Here is a 25,961-nt window from a genome sequence, read left to right on the forward strand (position 1 = left end):
AAAATTTTCGGCAAAAACTTAAACCACATTTGCTTAGGTACAGGAAATAAGACCATTTGGGAAAATGTTTTGTACAATTAGATCAACGAACGTGACACCCTAAGCTTAGCCTTAGGGTGCTGAGTTGCATCATCTAACTTTAACCGTAACTATAACGAAAACCTATGTTTTTGTATGGAATTTGGCAGATTTTTGACGTTTGTCTAAGTTAAAGTAAGATGGTGGCACCTAGCTAAGAAACCTGTTTTAGATTGAGTTAAACGAAAGCCAGTGGAAAGGTCTATAAAATAGAATTTCCGCCTACATTGAGCGATGAAACTTTTACGAAGCTCATTTATATCGTTGACAATTATTTCTTTATTTTCTTAAGTCTGCCCGAGAATGGCAATTTGGTCATAAAATCAGCACAAGAGAGCGTGTGGATATTAACTGTTTTTATCTTTGTTGTGGTTTTCTATGAGCTGTTCGTGGTGGTGGTGCAAGTTATGTGAATGGAGCGGCTGTAAAAAAATTATTATTATCTCAAGAGTTCTTGAACATTCACTTTCATCGGGTAGACTTTTTATTGATGTTAGGTTCTTGTTTACGACACTATTTTATTTTGTACTTCCTTATATCATTTTTTCAAACCTCTCCTCTTGAGTATTTTCACAACGACCGGTCTTGGCGCTCGCACTACTTGCATCCATGTATTTCCCGTGACCTTCACCAGATCATCGTTTCACTAAGAGGAAAATCTGCTTCCACTACGTTATCCAATCTGTGGTCGCTGCTCAAAAACTTTCTGACACAACGGCCAATATTTTTTTTTCCACTGGACGCTTTCCAGTACTGCAAAAGGATGTATCATGTGCCACATCATAAATAATTATACACGTCATGAATAATTCATTTATTATTCATTAAATCAATTAAATTAGTAATTTATTTAGTAACCACTGAGATGACGCTACATGTACACGTAAGGTCATCTTACAGTCTGGTAAGTGGGTCGCAAACAGAGAACATTGCTTTGTTATTTCCTTTAGAGTTTAACAAAGCGATATTCCCTTTTGTCTCAATATATTCGGAGTCTTTATGTACTATATCTATCCGCTTATGAATGGACCACACTCCTAACGGGTCGTCAACCGCTCATAGGCTATAGTAGTGCACTATAATCGTATCTATCGTGCGCGCGCGCGGCCGACTACTGTCATCGGCTAGCAGCTTTAATTTCATTGCTTTATTTAAAAAAAAGTAAGACAAAGAAAATAGTTTTCGCGCGTGAATTGCGAAGCCAGAAAAAAATAAAAAAGTTTTTACTCTTCAATAAGTTTTGATTGAAAAAATCGCTGGCTGGCTGGACTGTGCGTGAAAAATAAAATCAAATTGGCGGGAATGGCCATAGTTTTTGATTATCTGTGATCTTTATAGTGCTAGTGTTGTTGCAACAAAATCGAAGTAAAATGTGTTGTGCAATTTAGTTTATTACCAGGAGCGCAGATTTGAAAGGCGATTGTGTGGGTCCAGGGAATAGGGCTCAGCTAGTTAACTAGACACTAAGCTAGTGCTGACCTGTGGACTAGTTTACGAATTGGATTTGTCATAAAACAAGGTAGGTAATTATGATTTTTTTAAATAAGATTAGAACATATTGGTACTTGACTGAATATTAAGAAAATAATCGCAGTCAATAGGTTCAACAATAAATCATCGTATTATTTTTTGTTCCACTGACGTCTTTTTTCGATGAACCTCAGCCAACTAGTTTTACAAGTTAACACTCTATTAATAGCCAATTGATAGTTAATATCTGCCTATAACACTTGTTTGATCTTTATATTTAAAATCCAAAACATTGTCAACTCTAAAGCTGAGTAGTACCACCTAGCTTTAACCGTAACAATGAAAATAAACGATGCTTTTTGTATGGAGTTTGACAGATTTTTAACGTTTGTCAAAGTTAAAAAGTAAGATGTTACAACCCAGCCTAAGAGTTTTAAAATTCGCCAAGTTATAAGGTTTAGTAAATATAAACAGATATTCGATTACTAATGATTTCACAAACTTTATTGTATTAAAGATCAAATGAATGCTTGTACGAAAATTTATTAACCACAGGCAATGTTTTAATATTATTGCCTATTAGTCTTTTACTACACTATAAAATAAATCTGAAATGTGTAATTACTTAAATAAAGCACTCTAAACTGTTAATTTACACATTTTGATTAAACGGCATGAAAACCTTTAAGGCTAACTGACTAACTTTACGTTTACTTCTTTTTTATTTCCATAATTATTATTTTTATTTTATTTTATTTGGTTTTATTCAGAAAACAAACAGCTTACACATTGAACATTCATCAGAGCTCAGACAGGCTTAAAATTAATCTGTTTTCACGCAGGCTTTAATTAATATCGTTTAATTTTCAGTCTACCTACAAAACTAACATTAATATGAATGCCAAGTTGCTCTACGTTACTGCCGTGCGATATCAGCAGTAGCTCCATTTTTTGGCAAAGCTGTAATGAGCTCTTTTAGATGAGCTGACAGGCGTTTTGTTAACAGCAAAAAAAGAGTTACTACTGATATCGCTAGCACGGCAGTTTACTTTAACCGTAACTCTAACCATAACCGGTGTTTTTGTAAGGAGTTTGACAAAATTGGGGTGCAATCCAGCCTTAGACTGACTTACACCTCCTTATTTTAACCGTAACAACAATAACCGGTGCTTTTTGTATGGATTTTGATAGATTATTTTTGACGTTTGTCAAAGTTAAAGTAAGATGGTGCCACCCAGCCTTAATGTTTCATCTTGATTGGCACCACACCTGCCTTCTAGTTATGCCATCGCACCATAGTAATCTAACTTCAGTGGATCCAATCAATCCACAGTCTTCCTGGTGCACTACCATTAGCCTCATAAGATAGACCCCCTTAATTGATATTTATTGTCCGTCGTGCATAATGTTTTCTTAAAGGTTTTAAACCTTCGTTTGTCACCTGTCATCCGCTTTGCAATGGAGGGAAGTCGAACCTTAATTTCGAACTCCTCCTATGTTCTTCTGATTAATTTCGTTGCGGGTCCAATGACAGTTTAACTTTCCCCCGGGATAAACTTGACCTTCATTGGTTGGGTTTTTATGGCGGTCAAGCTGTAGATCCTGGCTACACAGGAGTTGCAGTGGTGGGAACGAGAGGTGGGAATAGTCCCGTTTTACCATTAGCCTCATTTCAGCATGCAGTAAACGCGTATTTAACATTTAGTCTAAAGCATTATCTAGATCCAATTTGAGATTAAATTAAAGCCTGTTGAGTTAATGTACGTTCACTTTAATATAATGATATTATACTAAGATAAATCATTTTACGAAGGCATTTCTAACTTATGCTAATAAATACGAAAGTTTGTAAAGAGGATAGTTTGCTACTTTTCACTCAAAACTACTAGACGGTTTTTATGAAACTACAATATGTTTTATCTCCGTTAAACATCAGAATTATGAAGGTCTTAATTTATCAAAATCTGAGAGGGCGAAGCCCTAGTAAATAAACTTGTTGCTAGCAGTTTTGCCAGCAATCCTTTTTTATATTTGTTTATGGTTTTTTACTTTTTATATTGATAGTTTTTGATTTTGAAGTTTACCTTTTACCGTCTTGTGCAATACACGCTGTTTACCCTTATTTAGGAGTTTTTCCTTATTGCCTTAATACTTTTAACAATAACGAAATAGGTAACATTTTTTATCAAATTAGACAGATTATCTAAGATTTGACGCAAACTCAGGCGCGTACATTTTGAAGGCCTAATGTTATCTACTTTTTGTATTACGTTGCCGCTCAGAAACAGTTTGCCAATGGTGGTTTCATACCGTTATGCCTCGATAGCGATCGCACAACTAGTTTGCGACAATAATTGTCGAAAAATCTTGGGTTAACAGTAGGTCAGAAGACTTAAGTAGGTACCTATTTAATTTTTAATGCACCATTAGGCTTATCGATGGTAAGGGGCCTTGTCCTGTGGCCGCGAATTTATGTTGCAATAGCTATTTAAAAAATGGAGTTCCTAATTATTGCTATCACTCCACCATAATAATATCACAACTAAGGTGTACTTATTTTTTTAATTCGCCATTAAGTTTATCCCTAAGTAGAGGTAAGGGTCTATAGTCCAGTCAATGAATGCCTTAACGACGGTGTAGAGAGAAATCCGTGGAACACAATTTCTGACCTCGGGACTTTATTTAGCCTAGTTAGGTGGTGAACATAGCAAAAGTCCCTGTCCTTAGCCCTTGAGCCAGCGGGGAGAGGGGGGTTTAAAGGTACCACTTTTCGGTTTTTCGCTTAATCCTTGGAAACTATGCGTCCTAGTGACATGACTACTATGAACCAAAAAAAGCTTATTCAATTTGCTACAGGCGAGACCGTCAAGTTTTTCTATATCTTGCATAGTTTTTGCGGCATCTGCTCTAGAAGGTCTGTAAAATTGGAAATTTTATTTTTGTCTTACATGTTCCTATCAGGAGAAAATCGACTAAATCAACATTGAGCAAACACTATAGACTTGCAGGAGCATGTTAAGCCTAGTTCCAGGGAGGGGACTGCACCGTGCGTATATTTAGACGAACCAATTGGAGCCACTTTTGACTCTTCAGCATTCAAAAACTACTGTGCATTAACACTTCAAATTTGGCTCATGTATTGAGACATGCAAAATATACATCAGCTTCAAATTTCATAAATATACCTCAAACGGTTATTTAGGTATTGACGTTCAAAAATCGACATTTCGAACACTAAAATCTATCTATCACCTGTGAAATGTTAAAATTTACTGGTTTTTTATTTGTTCCTTTGTATTTACATAACTACCTTTCTGGATGCCAAATTTGAACCTTCGAGGTCATCTGGAAGTGGTTAGAATTTGGTCTATAGGTCAGACATGTAGATTTTTGGACGTCAATACTTAAATAACCGTTTGAGGCATATTTATGAAATTTAAAGCTGATGTATATCTTGCAAGTCTCAACACATGAGCCAAATTTGAAGTGTTAATGCACAGTACTTTTTGAGTGATGAGGAGTCAAAAGTGGCTCAAAGTGGTTCGTCTAAATATACGCACGGTGCAGTCCCCTCCCTGGAACTAGGCTGAACATGCTCCCGCATGTCTAGAATGATTGCTCAATATTGATTTAGTCGATTTTCTCCTGATGGGATCATGTAAGACAAAAATAAAATTTCCAATATTACAGACCTTCTAGAGCAGATGCCGCGAAAACTATACAACTTATAGAAAAACTTGTCTATCTCACCTGTAGCAAATTGAATAAGCTTTTTTTGGTTCACAGTAGTCATGTCACTAGGACGCATAGTTTTCGAGGATTAAGCGAAAAACCGAAAAGTGGCACCTTTAAACCCCCCTCACCCCGCCGGCTCAAGGGCTAAGAGCGGGGACTTTTGCTATGTTCACCTCCTAACTAGTCTAAATAAAGTCCTGAAGTCAGAAATTGTGTTCTACAGTTTTCCATCTATAATGCTTTATTGACTGGACTACTATGAGAGCGAATTTACATTGAAATAGTTAAAAATAGAGTTCGTAATTGCTATCACTCTTCCGTAACAGCTGCGTGACGGAATTTCTGAATAAAAGTAACAAAAGGTGACTGTCAACTGAAGTGTAATGTAGAATATCGGTACAAAATACGATGAGAAGTGTATCGTTAAGAGTATTATTAAGAGGATTTTTGTTTTATTACCATTTTTATGACCAAAGACAATTAACAAAAACTTAAGAAAACTTAAAAAAGAATGTTATTTACCCGATATGACCTACTCACGATTAAAATTAATGTGCCACTGCAACTTTTTACCACCTATCTTAAAGTAGGAGTGATGCACGGGACATTACGTGATGAACAGGATATTACTAAGTGCAACAACCTAACCTTCTCATATGAACACGCAAGTTCAGTAGCCTTCAACTAGATGGAATGCAACTTCGCACTTGAACCAGACTTGTCATACTATAAATACTAACTCAAACTTTTTGTTGTGCAAATCTTAGGCTGAGTTGCACCACCCAACTTTAACAGTAACTATGACAATAACCGGTGTGTTTTGTATGGGGTTTGACAGATTTCTGACGTTTGTTAAAGTCAACGTAAGATGGTGCAACCCAGCCTTAGTAAGTTACTTGCTTAGCACTTCTTGAACTTGCTAATATGAATAAATACTGTTTAAAAATCTGTATGCAATTTTTACGTTTAAGTAACTGCCAAACATTGTGACTGCATTGAACTTAAAAAGTAGAGTCCTAAAATAGTTTGTATACAGTCATATACTATAGTACATAATATCGCAGTCATGAATAAGTTTAATTTAGATTTGAAAGAGTTGCAAGACTTTCAAGTACCTAAGTTCGTCTTGCATTCAATTTTTGCACTAATACATAAATCTGTTCATATTCGCTCAAATGAACGAGCGCCTTATACTTTAAATTAGTATGGCAATAGATTTACAATAGGAGCAAAACATTTCGACACCGAAACGAAGGAATAAACACTGCAATTGTCGCAATCAAATATCACGAACTTAGGTTTGCTACTTGAACGTACAACTTGACCTCTACATGCAAGGTAAAGCATTTTATGAAGTTTTCTAAACGTGGGACTCCATAAAGTGGGCCACTTTATATTCTAGCGTTACTTGACCTTTGTGTTTTGGGTTAAGTAGTCTTTTAGTTCCCAAAGGGTTCGGCCTAGATTAGTTTGAGGTTGTCAAGTCCTACACAATACGTACCCATGTCATCGCAGGGGCTCAGCTTAGGTACGCAGTATGATTAGACAATTGATTTAGGCCCATCAACCTCACTAGATATACCTACTTCGTTTCAGCCAAATGACGTCCACTGCTGTACAAAGGCCTTTTTTTTTTCGTCAGGAAATGCATGAAATTGCATACCCACTGGCCCGGGGGAACCAGTGGGTTATGTAAGGCTCTCCCTGCCAGATGGGCAGGGCCTACTCACTAAAACCTGACGGTGTCCTCCCGAAGTCTTTGGGACGGTGCTGGGAGTTATTGTCCGAGCTAGATGGCCCAGACATTCTTTCGCGGCTCCGCCCCAGAATGTGGCTCGCTCTGTTTGAGCAAGCGACGACTGGCTTCAGGGGAGTAGTACCTCCCCTGGTCTTCGCTAACGGTGCGCGTGAACACATGCGCGCGCCGCCGCCACGGGTGCTGTACTAAGGCCTCCCCCTAGGATAGTCCTCCGTGACCATGGGGCTTGCAACAGTGCCGAAATATCGGAAACTCAAAATTAAGGTGCATGGTAGAAATCCCGTAAATAATAATTATTATGTTAGTGACCATGAAATTTTAAAACAATGTACCCCCTAGGATTCCACAACAACCGGTACTGCGCCGCCCGCATCACATACCTACTTGTGACTGCTAAAATTTATTTATTTATTTATTTAAATGGATCACTTACTGCGTTTTGAACTAGTCTATTTTCTAGACTTGAGACGAAATTATCATTGGTAGATGGGTCTTTACCAATTCAACCTTTATCAGGACAACAAGATTTTTGGCTTACGTTCAGAAGGACGCACTTACTATAAAACTTTAAACGTTGTTTCCATCTTTAAACGTTGCTACCATGTAGTAGGAAATAGTACTTCCATGGCTCCATTGTGTAAAAGGAAGCCAAAGTCATTAACATAGCTTGAAGAGTTCAGGGGATCAGGTATTTGCCATTCGTTTTTGTGAAAAAAGTGGCATTAGTAATTTTAGTGTCACGAGAACACACAAAACTATAGAAAGTTGCTTCTCATACCGCAACAATACATTTTGCAACTTTCTGTCGTTTGTACATGAAAGTATATGTTACATACTCGTATTAGTAACAACACACACAAGCTTTATGTATTTACATATAAAGTACCTACTTACTTTAGTTCAGAATTTACCTGTAACGTGTGATACTTAGGCCCGAAACTTTTATCTAATAATAATATCTGGTATAACTGACACATTGACAGTTTCAGTTGTTTGGCCGAATCCACCCTATTCGGCCAAACAACAGTAAAAATTAATCTCAGAATAAAGAGTCAGAATCTCAGAGAAGACTTATTTCCCATACTGAAACTGTCAATGTGTCAGTTATACCAGATATTATTCTCAGACAAAAGTTTCGGGCTAATTCTAGAGCTACTTGTACTTCGATGAACAACAAAGTTCGTAATGCTTGCTTAAAAACAACCTTCCACATACCTAACTGTGCTTATCTTTTACTCGGTTCTCTCGGTATTCCAACCTACCTCAACATAACATCATAAAGTTAAATTTTATACCAAATACCTCCGAACCGACATGGGAAGATCCACGAGTACGTACGAGTTCACCTATGAAGTTAGAGTCGACTTTAGAAAGCACAGTTATGATACTTTCACCAAACATCGCTGGTTACATTAATCAACTACCGCAGGCGTTATTGTAGGGTTGCCTCTTCATTGTTCAAGTAATAAACAATGGTAAATATTGTATGAAAATTTTATACAGCGTCGTCTAGTCCCAGACTAAGCAAAGTTTATAATGTAGGTACAGGACAAAAGATATAACTGTAAATGTGCGGGAATCTAAATAGCTACCACCATATAATAGTATCTACCCGCACTAGTAACGAAACACCAAGTAAATAAGCGTGTGGTAGCAAACAGGTCATCGAATGCATCAGCCCATATCGTCATAAATCCTATCCTTTTTAAAAATTATATCTTGAAAAATCTAAATACTCGTTAAATTAAAACTAAGGCCGGGTTGCACCATCTTACTTTAACTTTGACAAACGTCTAAAAACTATCAAACCCCATACAAAAAACACCGGTTATAGTTACTGTTAAAGTTACGTGGCGCAACTCAGCCTTAGACTTCATTTGCGTGGTTTGTCCTAAACGTCACATAAAATTCTTTACATAGCTAGGTATAAAAGTCTGTATTAGGGTGGATTCGACCAAACAAGAGTAAATATAAATCTCAGAATAAATTGTCAGTTATTCGACATTTTGACATAATATTTCCCATACTGAAACTGTCAGTGTGCCAGTTATACCAAGAGTTCATCATCATCATCATTTCAGCCATAGGACGTCCACTGGTGAACATAGGCCTCCCCCAATGCTTTCCATGTTGATCGATTGGTAGCGGCTTGCGTCCAGCGCTTCCCTGCTACCAGAAGTTATTCTCGAATAAAAGTTTGGTCGAATCGGGCCTTAGTGTAGAGCCTAAATTAAGAAGTTGGTCAAGTTGGTAGCCCTGCCTTCCGGGCGTAGAGATGGTAGCGTGTCAAGTTCAAGTATAGTGGAACGGGTTTCGAAGCGGCCAGACTATACGTGGCAAGTCGTTTGATAAGTATGATATTTTATGTATGCCATTTAAAAGTGCTACAAATAAAATATTTTGTCTGTAAAGCTCTAGAATTCTAGATACTGAATAACAAGCAATGTATTTTATTACACTAAGACTAGGCGCAAACCATCGATTTTTAGTTGGCCGATAGTTGGGCCCGATTTTAATTTGTATGAAGAATCGGCCAATTCGAATCGGCGTAATGTGCGCACTTCCATACATGCCCATACTGATCAACTGCCCGACTAAACTATCGGCCGACGAAAAATCGATGGTCTGCGCCTAGGCTAAGTTACTGCGCTTCAATTACGATCGAAAAATTAATGGTAAGGTTTTTAATTTGCAAGGAAAAGTTGTGTCCATCATCCTACTCATACCTAACAACACATTTATTTTATTTCTAAAACAACATAATGTACGTATACAGATACGCTAATCTAATTTTTGTTATGTTAACCAAAATTGTAACTACTCTGTTGTAATACAATTAATAAATTAACTTGACTTTCGGACAGACCTTGCTTGCATCTTGCAACATGTAATACACATTTGATACAATTTCATAGCTTCTCAACATTTCGAGTCACGTCTTCAATTCCCCCACAAATCCTATTCAGGTTGTTAAATGTATCGATTTCAACAACAAAATATAGTAACTGCCCGTTTTTTGTATGCGCCAGGGGTTATGTTTTTTTATCGACGAATTAGAAAATCCCCTTTAGATTACGAGAAAGAGCTAAACATGATTACAATCGTTTTATACAAGTAGTTCTGCCTGCGATTCTCATCCAAAGCTGTACAGAATAAACCTAACATATGATTTTTAAATTGGGGACGTCTAGGCCATATGTTGAGAACCACTGATGTGCAATTTGAAAAAACCTTACTACAAGAAAAATGTGTATTGCGCTAAACATATCATTTCGTTTCGGTCGTAACTACATAAGTAATTACATGTTGTAAAACATAAGGGCTTGATGAGGAAACATTTGTATTTTGTAACAATTTAATTTGATTGTCCGAAATGGTTAACGAAAAACGAGTTCTAGCAAAATACAAGTTTTTAAAAGGATCTCTACATTGTAGAGTCAAACTCGAAGCAATCCAAAAAAATATTTAATGTGTCTAAAACAAGCAAGCATTGCTTTATTCCCACAATCTTTCCAAATATTCATTAACAAAGGTTAATAGAGCGTTAATGTGTAAAATACATTACTAATCCTATTTAATATCTTTGATACCAAATAAATATTTTTTCTTTCTTTCTTTAATGACTGTGTAGCGCTATAGAGGCAAAAAGCCTTCGTCGTGACAGTGCTTAAGTACATTTTAATTATTTTCTTAGAATTCCTAATCTAATCACATTATGGCATGGCATTGATGTTGTTCTCGTACTAAATCTATGTATTTAATTCCACTGAACTTCACACTCAGACACAAAAAAGTTTCAAGGTCAGCCAATTACATAGCTGAACGTCTAGCGTCGACAGTACGTCAAACTTTTCTAAAATAGCACCTAACTAAAATGGCAGGCCTCCTAATAGGTGGACCGACAATCTGGTAAAGGTTGCGGGAAGAGCCTGGATGCGGGCAGCGCAGGACCGTTCATTGTGGAAAACCTTGGGAGAGGCCTGTGTTCAGCAGTGGACTTTATTTGTCTGAAACGAACGAATGAACGAAAAGTGCTAAAGATGCCACAATATTTGACTATAGTGGGCCGCCTTCCTTACTGGTAGATACTCTTAATATTGCCTTGGGGGCAGAAAGGTTCTCGAGTGGCGACCACGGAGAATCCTTGAGGCTGGTTTTTATCCAGCTGTGGACTAATTTGTCTGAAACAAACGAAATAAACAACATTACATAATTACTATGGCTTCGGGTATAAAAATCGCGCCATGCAGAATCGAAAATTTGCGCCATGCAGGATCAAAATCTAAGACTGTAACTTACATTGAAGCCATCAGGCTTGGCCATCAATGATATAACGATAAAACTAATGAGTATCCTTCACAATTACATCATAATACAGTAAATTGTACAGTATCCACGGTTATTATGACATTAGCAGGTAATAAAGTGTTATGCCATGCTGGTATGCCACAAATTACTTTAATAGTTATGGTTATGCACTAGTATTGCGTACAATTGTGGATAGAGTAGCTTGTCAAATTGTCACTAAATAATTATATTTTTATTTACGACTTAAGACGACAAGGTAATTAAGGTTTTATAGTGTCATTATATGTTTTTCTAATGTGATTTCATATAAAGTTAAATGATGACGATAGGTACTGTTTCACCAGATTCACACCAGATTCATGCAATTTATAACACACACCAAACCTCAAAACGATAATACCTCAAACCCATCAAGGAAATTGGCGCTTAATCCGCTTCATCTCAACAAAGCCGATTATACATTACCATTATTATCAGTGTTTTCGTGTCAAATAAAGGTTTTTCTATTCTATTCTATTCTATTAATCAACAAAGAAGAATGAACACTGCGGACTGACATTCTTCTTTCTTTTATCTGAACCAGTGCATCTGATATAAGATCAATTAATACTCTATGTTCCTCTTTCTATACAAAATATAGAGGACATTCATGTTTTGAAAAAGTATTTAATTGGTCGGCTCCACTACCCAATTGTCTTGGTATACCGTTACCTTGATTGAAGTAAACTTCCCATGGTTATCCCTTTGATGCGTGGAAACCATTAAAAGATTCGATGCACATGACTGATGTAACGGCGCCGCGGCGTTCGAACCCGCGACCTCTGACTTAGAAGTCCAATGGGCCTAGAATTCTGGAATTGCTTATCTCTGGTGTTTTTTTAACTAGGCAGTTACAGTGCTTATTGTAGCTAATTTGAAATTAAAACTGTTACGAATGACACTTTGCCCAGTAGGCCCGCTAGATTTTACGCGATAAGCCCATATAATTGTTGTCTAAAATCATCGATAGGATTTTATATCATGGCGCGCATCCTATCCCGGCTGGTTGTATTTCGTGAAACACTAGTCTGCAGTAACTAGCATGGTTCTAATTAAAATTAAATTCTTACTAAAAACCTTTCTCATCGTCTTCCAGATGGTGCTGTCAGATTGGTTCAAGGAGATCGCGTATAAGGCAGAGCTGGACCGCCATGATGACCCTGAAGGACAGGAGGTGGCCTACGCGCTTTGCGGGGAGAGGCCGGAGACCATTGCCAGGAATATTGAGGACCTTAGGAACATGATCTATGGTTGGTATAATCACTATAATCAAGCATAATTATTATTACTGACGGGATTGCTACCACGTCCCTTATTTACGAGCCTCCGATATTTCGGCACTGTTGCAAGCGCCACATGATCACGGAGGTACCTACATGGTAGCAATCCCGTCAATAATTATTCTATGTGAAAATGAAAGTTTAAAACAATATAAGATCAAACATGCAAAGTTAAAGCAAGCTAAAACGGCAATATGGCGGAGTAAATAAGTTTTTAATGAAAATACATCTTGGTGTTTATTTACGATGTGTGGGGCGCCCACTCCATTTGAAAATCTTAAAAGCTCAAGCTGAAAAGCTAGTCTAAGCTTAGTTAAAGACCTTGTGTGTGTGTCCTTACGTGTGGACTGAAATTATGGACATTCATCATCATAATATTATAGACTAATTTTATAATGATGAATATTCATAATTTTGACGTATAAGTAGCTATGTTTTACACCGAAGGGACGTCGTAGTTATAGCTTTGAATTTCTTTTTTTGAACGGAGAATCTCTTAAGATTAGTATCGTTGCGGGTCCTATAACTTTCAATAACATAAAATAAAGCAAATAAAGAAAGATATTTTTGTGGGCGTTTTGCAGTAGCTTTCAAGTTCCACCAGGTTGTAAATATACCCAATAAACACTGTTTACGACAGCCATTTATGAATCCATACAATCTCAAATATTATTCAGAAATTACAATGGCCTTAGTGGCACTATCGTAAACACAGAGAAAGCTAGAAAGCTGTCACCTACACGTTTGTATAAATATGCGAGTTCCACGCAAACGTTAGATAAAACTAGACAAACAAACAAAACTTGCAAATCTAGGTCTTTTGATACTTTATTACTAACTTGCCAACTTTCACGTAGCGCGATTATCATCATCAGATCATTAAGGCTGGGTTGCACCATCCTACTTTAACTTTGACAAACGTCAAAAACCTGTCAAACTCCATACAAAATACACCGGTTATCGTTATAGTCACGGTTAAAGTTAGGTGGTGCAACTCAGCCTTAGACTCCATTGCAGGAGGACGACTCTACTATTATAAGTATCTAACGGGTGTTTTTTAGAGGTACGTTAAATTGCCTTCGCAAATTCTAAACATGTTACTTTCCGGTTCTTAATTTATTATTCCGAAAATTTGGCTTGCTGGTAGAAACTAGCCATCGAATATAACAATTCGTATAATCATGAGATGCTATGTCAGACCTTAGGCTACAAATTATATTATCCCAAGTTATAAGAAGAAAAGATATTTTATGTTTTTCTAAATTTTCAGGACTGACCATTCATTGTACTTGGCACCCATTTAGATCTAACTTTTTTTGCCGTTTAATTCAACAACCAAGGCCTATAAAATATTGAACTTGGCTCTCATTTCACATTTATGTTTTTGATGGGTCTAATCTAATAGAAAAACGACCTACTAAGCCCTATAATACTAATATTAAGCTTAGACTAGCAAAAAGGGAAAAGTGTCCTTCGACATTGAACTATTTGGGACATCTTCGTTAGAATCCCATTAGAACCTTCGACCATCAATCTCTGTCCCCGGCCGGGTGTCCCCAGGGGCAACATAGGATACTTTTATTTCCGTAGACATTTTAATGAATACTACGAATAAAAATAATTCAAGTATTTTCCTGCAATCACTGAGTCATAGACATTTTTGTCTCTTATGCTTTTTGTAAACTGTAAATGAAACCTGTTTTGAGACAAATAAATACTTTCTATTCTATTCTATTCATTTTTGGGGAAACATTTATAAATGAAAATCACTTTTATGTATTTCAGTGTGCTTGTGACAATTTGGCGAAGAATCGTAAAATTAATTATAATAATTCCCTCCCTAATTTTATAAATTACGAGTATATGCCATGTGCTTCTTGTAAAAAATATAAAAAAGGAAATGCTACACTAGATCTAGACTTTAGGCTCTCTCAAAACTACTCCTTATGACCCTGTTATCCAGGTGGATTACGACTAAACTAATAGGTAGGTATAGAAATTCATTGTTGGCATCTAAACAAACATCGTAACGTAAACAAACACTTGTTCGAATACAAATTTGGCTGCAAGAATACGTGATCAGTGAGTTTACATAAGGTGTGCTCGCTAGCGACTGCGTAAAAAGTATGGTAATGTACAGCGCCCGTAACCGTTACTTTCAAGAACTAAAATGTTCAATTGTTCATAGATTTATTGACGTACTCATCATCATCATCTCAGCCATAGGACGTCCACTGCTGAACATATATAGGCCTCCCCCAATGCTTTCCATGTTGCCCGGTTGGTAGCGGCCTGCGTCCAGCGCTTTCCTACTTCCTTTATGATGTCGTCGGTCCTTGTGGGTGGACGTCACACGCTACGCACTCGCTAGCAAGCATACCTAACTATGAGTATCATGGTAAGCACACTGCGCAGAAAGGTGTCTAACTATACATAGTAATGGCGGTACATTCCCTGAATTATTTATATCGTTGCCGTGTCAAACGCATCGCTGCGCTTCGACAATGCGTCCCAGAAACAGCTGTTTTTACACAGTACTATTATTATCATCATGTTATGTAACTTCCATCTGGTTGTTTGAAAAGTTCGAATAGTAATGATATTGAATATCTTTTAAGAGCTGTAAAAAAATGCGACTCTCCCAAAGATTTTGTATTGCATTGGTAACTCTATAACGTCGTCAGGTAGAGAACTCGATGGATATCATAATGATTTTAAAATTACTAAAACAGATTTTTTTTATCCACAACGAGAAACGGCTTGCATCTCACACGATGGAAAGTGATGATCAGGCCGAAGGTGGAAGCGAGGTTCACTTGGAATCATCAACTACAGATTTTAGACATTGTTGTTTCAGGGCTAGAATAAAGGGTTTTTAAAGAAGTTTTATCTGGGAAGTATTAGATAATGCCAAGTGCTGTTTCGATTTTCGACTTTAACAGTAAAAAAACTATGAACAAATATTTTTTCACTACTTTAGATTTTTCATGGCCAAGTATGCATGCAACGTTTAGATACTTGCGCAAGTCTGATGGCAGTTTAAATCGCTGTAGTTTTTTGCGTTTAGCGCAAACATTACATCCATGTCAGAAAAGCAATCCGGACAGTCGGTGACAAAGTGCCATTAGATTTTTTAAGAATTTTTTTTATTCACAAATGAAATATAATTTTCATTCCTAACTACTAAATCTTGTGATGATATTCAATGAAGTACAAGTACACTAGACCACAAGGAAAATTCCAGTACTTAAGTATGTTTTGTTTCATAAAGCTAGGTCAGGTACTTTTGAAGATTAATAGATTTAGAAAATAATCTTTTCTCTAAATAATCGACCCTTTTTCTTTGCGGTAAAATACACACAAATAAAATACACTGGGTATTTATTATCATGTTTCCTAACTTTCACATATAAATTTTAACAACTAAAATGTAAAAGAAAACGATCTCTAGATATGTAACAACTTTGAAGAATGAATTTGACGTTTTATAATAATATTATTTCCAACTCAACTCAATTATAAATACAATAAACGATAAAATGCTAAATGGAAAAAGACTTGTATTAAACATTCTTCATTCGTTCTTTGATATTACCTCACACAGCCCATAAAAGAAAGTAGTTTTTATTTATTTACCGACCATCATAACATATTCTATTCAAGTATCTCTCCAGCAGAGAAACTGTTGATATAGTGTTATTTCAACAATAACACAAAGCAAACATTATTTTGTAGGCGTACTAATGGCACTTACGACATATACTCGCGTTCATACAAAAAATCAAACAAATGGATGTACAGTCAACCGCATAAATAATTTTTCATTTTTCCTCTAACCCACTGTAACAAAGCGTATTGTACTTGCATGTTTTCGCGGATGACTGTTCATTTTCATGGTCACTATGTAATGAATACTTATTTCGTGGGCTCAAAAAATACCCGAACATTGCGTTGCAAAAGTAATTTAGACTTTGGATGTATGTACGTACATATACTCGTACAGTCGTCAACACATGGGACTAGGTACCTACTTGTTTGTCAAAATAGTTAGCTCCTTATATCATTACAAGATGCCATAGTGCCATAAAGAAGAAAAAAAGATGCCATGGTGGTGTGCTTGATGTAGAGACGACGACAGAAAGCTATGGGCATCATAGAATTATTTAAATAAATATTTCTTTGCAATCATCTATGGTACGATGGAGTATTGTGAAATAAGATCATCATCATCACCAATTGCAAGCCTCTGCTAGACGTAGCCCTCCCTAAGGAAGGCCAAAGAGTGCTCTTTAGTTCTGAAACCTTTAGTTTGTTACAATCAGCCACTACATACTAGGTGCTTCATCCTCTTGTGTCTATTGGATGAATTTGGATGTGCTAATCCATGAGCTGGAGGGTCTCCTACACTACTCGTATGTATCACGAGACGTACGCCCGTTTTCGCAAACATTACTATGAGGTCTCACAGTGCGCGTGGACGCACGAACCAATCACAGAGCTCTATTCAACGTTGTGCGTTCGATTTGCATTTTGTGAGTACCGACTCCACTTAGGAATCCTCTTTCCTAAAATCTACCAATGCTAAAGTTTTGTCACAATTTAGAGCGATTATAAGCAATTTGAATTCATTACTATCTCGTGGGACTAATTAGCCTAATTAATGATTCAAATCGACTGAGATTGGTTTTCTGGGTTAGCTATTTATAGAATTGTTATTGAACTATCAGTCAGCCACAGCATGCACAACGAGAGGATGTGTGCAGTTATGAACCTCCGAAGTAGCGTCCTGCTTACATAACTTGAGGGAAGTGCAATGGCCTGACACCCGTATTCACAAACGATGCTTGCTTAAGTGAAGCAGCAAATCGAACGCACAGCGTTGAATAGGGCTCTGTGATTGGTTCGTATGTGACCCAATTGTAAACACTTGATATGCAATAAAAAATTTGAATTTGAATTTATGTGACCCAGTACGTCCAAGCGCACTGTAAAACCTCGTAGTATAGTGCGCCGATTTCTTCAGGATGAACCGACAATCTCTTCAGAGCCTTCACAAACAATTACTTAAGAGTAAGACCATATACTTGGTAATGCCCGTAAATGGTTTTAAAACACACCAGCCCCGTGCTGAGATAAACAAAATTAGGAAAACTAATAATAAATATTTATTCACTTAAACAACCCAGTAATATACAATATTAAGTAATAAGTAGAACTACCTACGTTACTCTAGGGTTAGTTAAAATGTTTGTGAATACGGGCGTAAGTTTTACAAGCAGGGAATTTAACCGTAATCTTGCTAATCATTTACGAGTATGTAACACTAGCTCGTACTAGCGTTGCTATTTCTTGGACAGAAAAAGTGGAAGTTTCCCAAAAGTGTAACTAGTCACACGTAAAGACCTTAAAAGCACAATTAATAATTTCGCCAACTTATGAAATGATCCAATTAACCTTCATCACCTAGGTGTTTAATTTTCCCCAATATTTGTTTGGCTTTAAATAATAATTGTATGGATGGAGTCAAAGATAGTGACCTATAAATATTATCTACACTAATATTATAAAGAGGAAAACTTTGTTTGTTTGTTTGTTTGTTTGTTTGTTTGTTTAGTTGTAATGGATACGCTCAAAAACTACTGGACCGATTTTAAAAATTCTTTCACCATTCGAAAGCTACATAACTCACGAGTAACATAGGCTAAATTTTATTTTGGAAAAAATAGGGTCCCGTAAAATATTTGGGATTTTCATAAGACGTGGAAAAGCGCCATCTATCGTCATTGGTTAAAATCTTCTTACGCCTGACAAAAATGTTTGAGGTACGTAAATATTCATGAAAGCAAAGCTGTCAAACGCCATCTATCGACATCATTAGTAAATTAGTAACTAAATATTACATGTACTATGAATAGCGCTGTTCGTAAATAATATTGAAAATTTAATAAATAAAAATATTTTATGTAATTGAACCATTCACTGTAGGTACCTATTTGAATCATTCACTGTGTTTAAACGAGCAAATCAAAGTGTTAATTAGTGACTTTTTACAAACTTCCTTGCAAATTCCGCCATCTACCGAGATGAATATTAGGGTACGGTTCAGCGGCGGACAAATGGGATGGGCGCGTGGGCGATTGTAGTTAAATAGGATAAGAATTACTTCGTTTTTGTTTTCTGTATGTAATTTGTTAATTTTTTGGTAGGGTGTTTATTTTAATTACTTAGGTTGGTAGGTACTTACTTATTTGATTTTAATGATAATAACTATAGGTACGTATAATTTTAGTAGAACGAAAGGTCATTGAATGACTAAGTGACTCACTCATTCATCACGAAGTCTCAGAAACTACAAGTCTCAAAAGAGTTCTCATAGGGGTTAATGGTCTATTCCACCTGGCTTTGATCACCAAGATGATCAAAGTGGACTCCAGTAAAATTATTTTTTTTAGTGTTCTTTGATCACCTATAAATAAATCATACCTCTGAATTGTCACATACATAATATCCAATTTGTTTATTGCGGTTTTTAGAAAATATCAAAAATGTTACAAAACAAAATATAAGTACAACAATTGGACATGTGACTGTTCAGAGGAGGTGTGATTTGTTTGTAGATGATCAAAGGACACTAAAATAATAATTTAACTAGAGTCCACTTGGCTCACCCAGGACATCGTATCCGTAATTCCGTAGGTGATCAAAGGCACAGAATAAATTCAAAGGACACTAAATTGTCGCTGTAAGTCGACTTTGATCACCTGGCTGATCAAAGCCAGGTGATCAAAGTGGAATACACCTCCTTTTAGAACGTAGGTAGTCACTAAGACGAAATTTTGCAAAATTCAACCCTTATGGGAGTTAAAAAGGGGGTTAGAAGTTTGTATTGCAGTCCTCGGTTTTTAAAGTAAGAGACTTGAAAGTTAAAATGTATGCTCACTATGATCTCTAGATATTGTGGAGGTATATATATACTGTTCGGTACACTGTGGTACTGTGTACACATCGGTTTGCCGACGATATTGTGGTCATGGCAGAATCGTTGGAAGATCTTGGCACAATGCTCGAAGACCTTAATCGATTTTCCCAACAGGTAGGCCTGAGGATGAACATGGACAAAACGAAGCTTATGTCGAATGTCCATGTTGCGCCCTACCCAGTTTCAGTTGGGAGCTCAATTCTCGAGATTGTCGACAAGTAGGTATGTCTACCTCGGACAAAACGATCCAGCTAGGTAGTTCCAATTTCGAGAAGGAGGTCAATCGTCGTATCCAACTCGGCTGGGCAGCGTTCGGGAAACTACGCAACATCTTTTCGTCCAAAATACCTCAATGCCTGAAGACTAGAGTGTATAACCAATGTGTGTTACCAGTGATAACTTATGGCTCGGAAACGTGGCCTCTCACTATAGGCCTTATACAGAAGCTCAGTTGCACAGCGTGCTATGAAGAGGGCTATGCTTGGTGTTTCTTTGCGAGATCGAATCAGAAATGAGGAGATCCGTAAACGAACCAAAGTCGCTGACATAGCCCGACGGATTAGCAAGCTGAAGTGGCAATGGGCAGGGCACATAGTACGCAGAAATGATGGCCGATGGGGCAGAATAGTTCTGGAATGGAGGCCGCGTACCGGAAAACGTAGTGTGGGACTTCCACCTACAAGGTGGACCGACGACATCGTAAAGGTAGCAGGGAAGCGCTGGACGCAGGCCGCTTCCAATCGATCAACATGGAAAGCATTGGGGGAGGCCTATGTTCAGCAGTGGACGTCCTATGGCTGAAATGGTGGTGGTGGTGGTGGTACATATACTGAAAATGTATCATTAGAAATCAACTACGGGGGCTAAGGAGATAAAAGGAGGGTTGGAAGTTTATATTATGAAAGTCCTATGTGTTTAAAGTAAGAGAGTTGAAATTTAAAATGTATGCGCTATAGATGCTAAGAGCGGATTTTACGAAACTCCACCCCTAATGGACTAAACCAGGTCCACGCGTACGAAGTCGCGGGCGGCCGCTAGTGACTTTATAAAGAGGTAATACTGTAAGGCTGTAAGTGATCCAAAGATAATTATCTAATGCTCGATAACTAATCAGTTGACTTACTTACGATGCCAATTTCAAAGGAATGGGTTTGCACTACTTTTAACTTCGAAGAAATAAATTAAAAGATACAATTCTTATGCAATATCCAGGACACGGCAACTGAACGTAATTATTGTGCAGAATGCCTTGGTAATAACTTTTAGAAATTATTTTTTAATGGAATTTAAGAAATTAAATTAAAATTAACACCTAAGTACCTATGCTGGTATTTCAATTTTATATGATTTATTAAAATTATTCTACACCCTTTGGGTTATATTGGAATCAAGAAAAAGTCCAGCTTAGTATACTAACCAGCGCAAGATCGGTCGTTGTACAAATCCTTGAGGCTTTCGTCAGCAGCGGCCGTCATTTGGTTGAACGACCGAACTTTTGTATTTACGATTTTATACTCGTTTATAATGATGTTGTTTTTCAATCAGACTATTCTCTCATGTTCTAGCAAGAGGAGAATGCCAACCACCGCGCATGGACGACGCGTTTCTGTTGCGATTCCTGCGCGCGCGACGCTCTGTGCCCGCGCGGGCGCACAGGCTGGTTAGTGACACGTGACACCATATTAATATTCTCAGTCAAAGAACATTCCCTGCTGGAAAAAGCCTAGGCCTCCACAATTATTTCCACAACGACTGGCCCTCACTGCCCTTATCCAGGAGCTTCCCTTCACCAGATTGTCGACCCACCGATGGAGTCACCACTCGAAAACTTTATGCCTCACACACTGCCTAATAATTTTGGTAATTTTGCAGGCTATTTACGTTACTTTGGTTTCCCTGCAGATATCCTCAATTCTGATTCTGATATTCTTAAGAAAACTCAGAGCATAGCACGCTCCATCGCTCTTGCTTCGCATTTGGTTACTAGTATGGAAGAATCTTAAGCTTCAACCACACCAACGCGTGCTGGCGCGATCAAAGGCCAATGACAGGTTGCGCGACCTATGACTATCCGCGCGACCTGTCATTGACCTATGATCGCGCCGGCGATGACGATCAGCACGCGTTGGTGTGGTTGAAGCATTATAAAGAAGCAATTCAAATTCTTACTTTTCCAACAGCTGGTCCGCTACTGCACCTTCCGGGAACAGCATCCGCACTTATGGCGCGAGGTGGACTGGTTCAGCCTGACGCGGCTGGGCTGCGTCTTCGAGGGAGTGCTCTTTGACAGACCTGATGTTGGCAGACTCATCATCTGCAGGCTAGGTGAGAAGCTGGCATTCGCCGCTGTTTATTTGGTGATGGTTAATCTTCTGATACTTACGAGGGGTGTTCAGAAAGTAATGAGAATGGGATATTTCTAGCCATCACAAAAATCTGCAAAAAATTGGGCAGGTAGCTTAATGCTTCACTAAAAACTGCTAAAAATTTCATTTAAGTTCACCATTGCGTTTAAGAATTACATTCACCTGACCACAACCAGTCGGATGATATTCTTAACTCTCCAAAAAGGCCTAAAAAGGACACTGCCTCGACACCCCTCGTACATACAGGTCTATGCTAACTATAAGTTAGTTAGCAAACTTTGTTATCAAGTGGATTTTTCAAAAATTCGGCTGGAGGATACTACCGCTGTAGCCTAGGCGCAGACCACCGACTTTCAGTTGGGCTCGATTTTAATTTGTATGAGGAATCGACCGATACTACATATGTAATGTGCGCACTCTCATACATCTACATAATGATTAACGGCCCGACTCAACTCTCGGCCAACTAAAATTCGGTGGTCTGCGCCTAGGCTCAAACCTGGCTGTCAGAAAAGAAATATTCCTGTAGACACTCTAAGTTTGGCAAAGATTGTAACTGTTGTTATTATAAGAAGAAAGAGTCCGCACGTTTTTAAAAGCTTTGCTGTTTTTGTTTTTGGATAGACCCTTCTGAAATCTCCTGCTTGTATTCCAGGCCAATGGGACCCCGACAAGGTCCCAGTAGACGACCTAATTCGCGGCTGCTTACTACTGCTGGAAGTAGGCATCATGCAGCCGAAGCTGCAAGTGCTGGGAGGAACGGCGCTGATTGACTGCGAGGGCATCACCATGAAACACTTCAGGCAACTCTCGCCCGCCATCGCTCTGCAGGCCATGAACGTTATGGGAGTAAGTTCTGTGTCTTGTAGGCTACCTAATCCACGGCTGCTTGCTACTGCTAAAAGTAATACTGTATAAAAAATATTTTAGAGATGAACAATCTCAACCAAAGGATGTCCACAAATGTTGGGTTAGCCCAGGGTTTCCACAAAAAACGGTCCAGTGCTGCCCGCATCTAGGCGCTTCCCGCGACCCTCACCAGGTCGTCGATCCACCTGTTAAACCGCATTTTCTGGTCCATGATCGCCTATTGAAAACTTTTCCACCCCCATAGCCCTCAGAATTGCCAAACTGAAGTACTAAGTGCCACTTCAGTACTTCAGTTTGGCAATTCTGACGGCTATGTCGACGAAATAGGCTTTATTCTAGTCTTTGATTTTACCTCATAACATTTCATCAGATGAAGTGGCAATGAGCAGGCAGGAGGGCACATTACTTCAAATTAGTACGCAAAATTGACAGCCGGTGGAGACCACGTACCGAAAAATAACACCCACAAGGTGGAGCAACGACCTCATAAAGGTAGCAGAAAGGCGCTGGTTGCATGCCGCTACCAACCGGTCAATATGGAAATCATTGGGGGAGGACTATGTTCAGCAGCGGGCGTCTTGTGGCTGAAATGACGCTGATGAACATTTCGACAAAAAAGATTATTAACCTTTGTTTGTCACCTGTCATCCGCTTTGCAATGGAGAAAAGTCGAACCTTAATTCTTCTGATTAATTTCGTTGCGGGTCTAATGACAGTTTAACTTTCCTCCATTTAACTTGAACTTCACTGGTTGGGTTTTTATTGGTGGTCAAGCTGTAGATCCTAGCTACACAGGAGTTGCAGCGGTGGGAACGAGAGGTGGGAATAGTCCCGTGATGAACATTTGGTCCGCAGTTCGCGTTCCCGCTTCACCAGCGCGGGGTGCACGTCATCAACTGTTCGCGCATCTTCGAGACGCTGTTCCATGTGTTCCGCCGATTTGCGCCGGCTGATGACCTGTGGAAACGCGTCCACTTCCACGGGTACGACTTGAGCTCGCTGCAGAGGTGAGTTGTTCATAAATACTTACAGGTTGACTTTGTAAATAGTGTCCAATTTTGTTAATAAGCTTTATAGCTCCACGTCTTCCGCCGGTTCGCGCCGGTTGTTGGATACGTTGTGATAAAAGAAGTAATCAATTATACTGTTTTAGCCTAGGCGCAAACCACCGACTTTTAGTTGGCCGATAGTTGGGACGGACATGTATGAAAATGCGCACATTACACCAATTTGATATCGGCCGATTCTTCATATAAATTAAAATCGGGCCCAAGGCCCAACTATCGGCCAACTAAAACTATTGGACGGAGACCGGAAGCTCGAAAATCACTTTCCCGTAAAAATGCTCTTTCTCACACAATGTTCGAAACTTTGCATAATACAAAGGCGCCACAGCTAATGCCATCTAGCGAATATGTTAGAATACACAACTCAGCTTGCAACGCAACTGGCGCTTTCGGTGTAATAATGTTGACCTATTGTACCCATAGATGTCAGAATTTCAGAAAACTTCTTCGTACCAAAAATATGAGGGTTCCGAAGAAAGAACCCTCACACAATGTTTTTTTCTGACAATAAAATGACTGCCTTTCTTTTCCTACTTTCAACAGTGGCCTACCTTATTATCCCTTATTAGTAGGTTTAAAATTCAATTGACTTGACTTTTAAGGTCCTATGTCCCCTAGATGGGGCAGAGGGCGTCCACAACAGTCCTCCATCGCATTCGGTCTTGAGCTTCGCGTTTGATCTCGCTCCAAGTCTTGCTGATTTTCTTCGCCTAGGCTGCTACCGTAGCAGAATATTATATTAGGACATGTGTATTAACATGTAAATTCGCTTTTTGACCCTTTCTCACCTATTTTACCCTTCCAGACACATCGCCCCCGAATGCCTGCCTAAGAGGTACGGAGGGCACCGAGACGAAGTATCTCTGAAGCAGTGGCTGACGAAGATCAGGAAGTACAAGAACAAGGAGTTCGACAGCGACATGAGGAGCCTCGGATATTATGCTGATTAAAATCTACTTCAGTAAACCGTGCTACTAATATCATAAATGACGATATGTAAAGTTTGTGTGGATGACGAAACTATATGCGCCACTGGCGCAGTTTACACTATGCGCGAAATTGATCGAACTGAAGCGCGAAACCGCGCAGAAGAATGGGCGATTCGATCAATTTCTCGCATAGTGAAACTGCGTCGTAGCCCAATCGGAAGGCTAACTGGCAAACAGCTCCACGAGACTAATCTAACCTAGTGAGGATGGATGGATGTTGATTTCTTACACTTTCCGGATTTCGATGAAACGTTAAAGTAATGTTTAATTTATACATCAAATTAACTATAAAGCTCGATTCACACATATCAGTGAAGCCACAGTTCCGTCACAGTGTCCGCTCAGTTCAGTTTCAGTGCTACAGTGTTGCGTCAGTAAAATATTTTGAATATTTTAAAATGTCAGAGAGCTGTTTCAATATTCTTGTTCAGAAACTATGAAGTAAGTTATTTTGTTTTTGATGCCGCGGCGGCGTCCGTGATCCGACAAAAAATATCGTCGTCAACGAATACGTCCTTGATTGCCGGTGTCGGCACTGACATTGAGAGCACTGTGTCGTCACTGACACTGAGAGCACTGTGTCGTCACTGACACTGACAAGTGGGGATGCGTTCATAGAAACTGTATGAAAGAATATTTCGCACTGTGCCGGTACTGAGCCTGAACTGTGACTTCACTGATATGTGTGAATTGGCCTTTATGAGTGCCTGCCCAAGAGGTACGGAGGGCACCGAGACGAGGTGTCGCTGGAGCAGTGGCTGACGAAGATCAGGAAGTACAAGAACAAGGAGTTCGACAGCGACATGAGGAGCCTCGGATATTACGCTGATTAGGAACTACTTCAGTAAATCGTGCTACTAATTTAATAAAGTTTATGAGGATGACGACATATTGCCATTGGCGTACACTATGCGCGAAATTGAACGAACAGAAGCGCGAAAACGCACAGAAGCCTATGGGCGACTCACTGCGAAACGGACTGAAACTGATTGTTTACATTATCTTATTCGATCAGTTTCGC

At 38.6% G+C, this 25,961-nt stretch overlaps 1 protein-coding gene across 1 annotated transcript; it reads left to right on the top strand.

Moving 5' to 3' along the window:
* The first annotated feature begins 1,165 nt into the window (after positions 1-1,165).
* Positions 1,166-25,644, top strand: LOC135079450 (clavesin-1-like). Its single transcript, XM_063974114.1, has 7 exons — positions 1,166-1,597; positions 12,486-12,639; positions 21,214-21,308; positions 21,829-21,973; positions 22,670-22,863; positions 23,740-23,891; positions 24,757-25,644. Exons 2-7 carry the CDS (start codon positions 12,486-12,488, stop codon positions 24,899-24,901), a joined length of 885 nt encoding a protein of 294 aa, XP_063830184.1. The 5' UTR covers positions 1,166-1,597; the 3' UTR covers positions 24,902-25,644.
* Positions 25,645-25,961: the final 317 nt, after the last annotated feature.

This window comes from Ostrinia nubilalis, chromosome 16 (genome assembly GCF_963855985.1).
Source record: "Ostrinia nubilalis chromosome 16, ilOstNubi1.1, whole genome shotgun sequence".
NCBI lineage: Eukaryota > Metazoa > Arthropoda > Insecta > Lepidoptera > Crambidae > Ostrinia > Ostrinia nubilalis.

Bases quoted from the DNA above. Each gene is read 5' to 3' on its own strand.
- LOC135079450 (XM_063974114.1), top strand. From the start codon at position 12,486: ATGGTGCTGTCAGATTGGTTCAAGGAGATCGCGTATAAGGCAGAGCTG. The intron at 21,309-21,828 runs GTTAGTGACACG...CTTTTCCAACAG, and splicing joins CCGCGCGGGCGCACAGGCTG to CTGGTCCGCTACTGCACCTT. The intron at 22,864-23,739 runs GTAAGTTCTGTG...TTTGGTCCGCAG, and splicing joins AGGCCATGAACGTTATGGGA to TTCGCGTTCCCGCTTCACCA.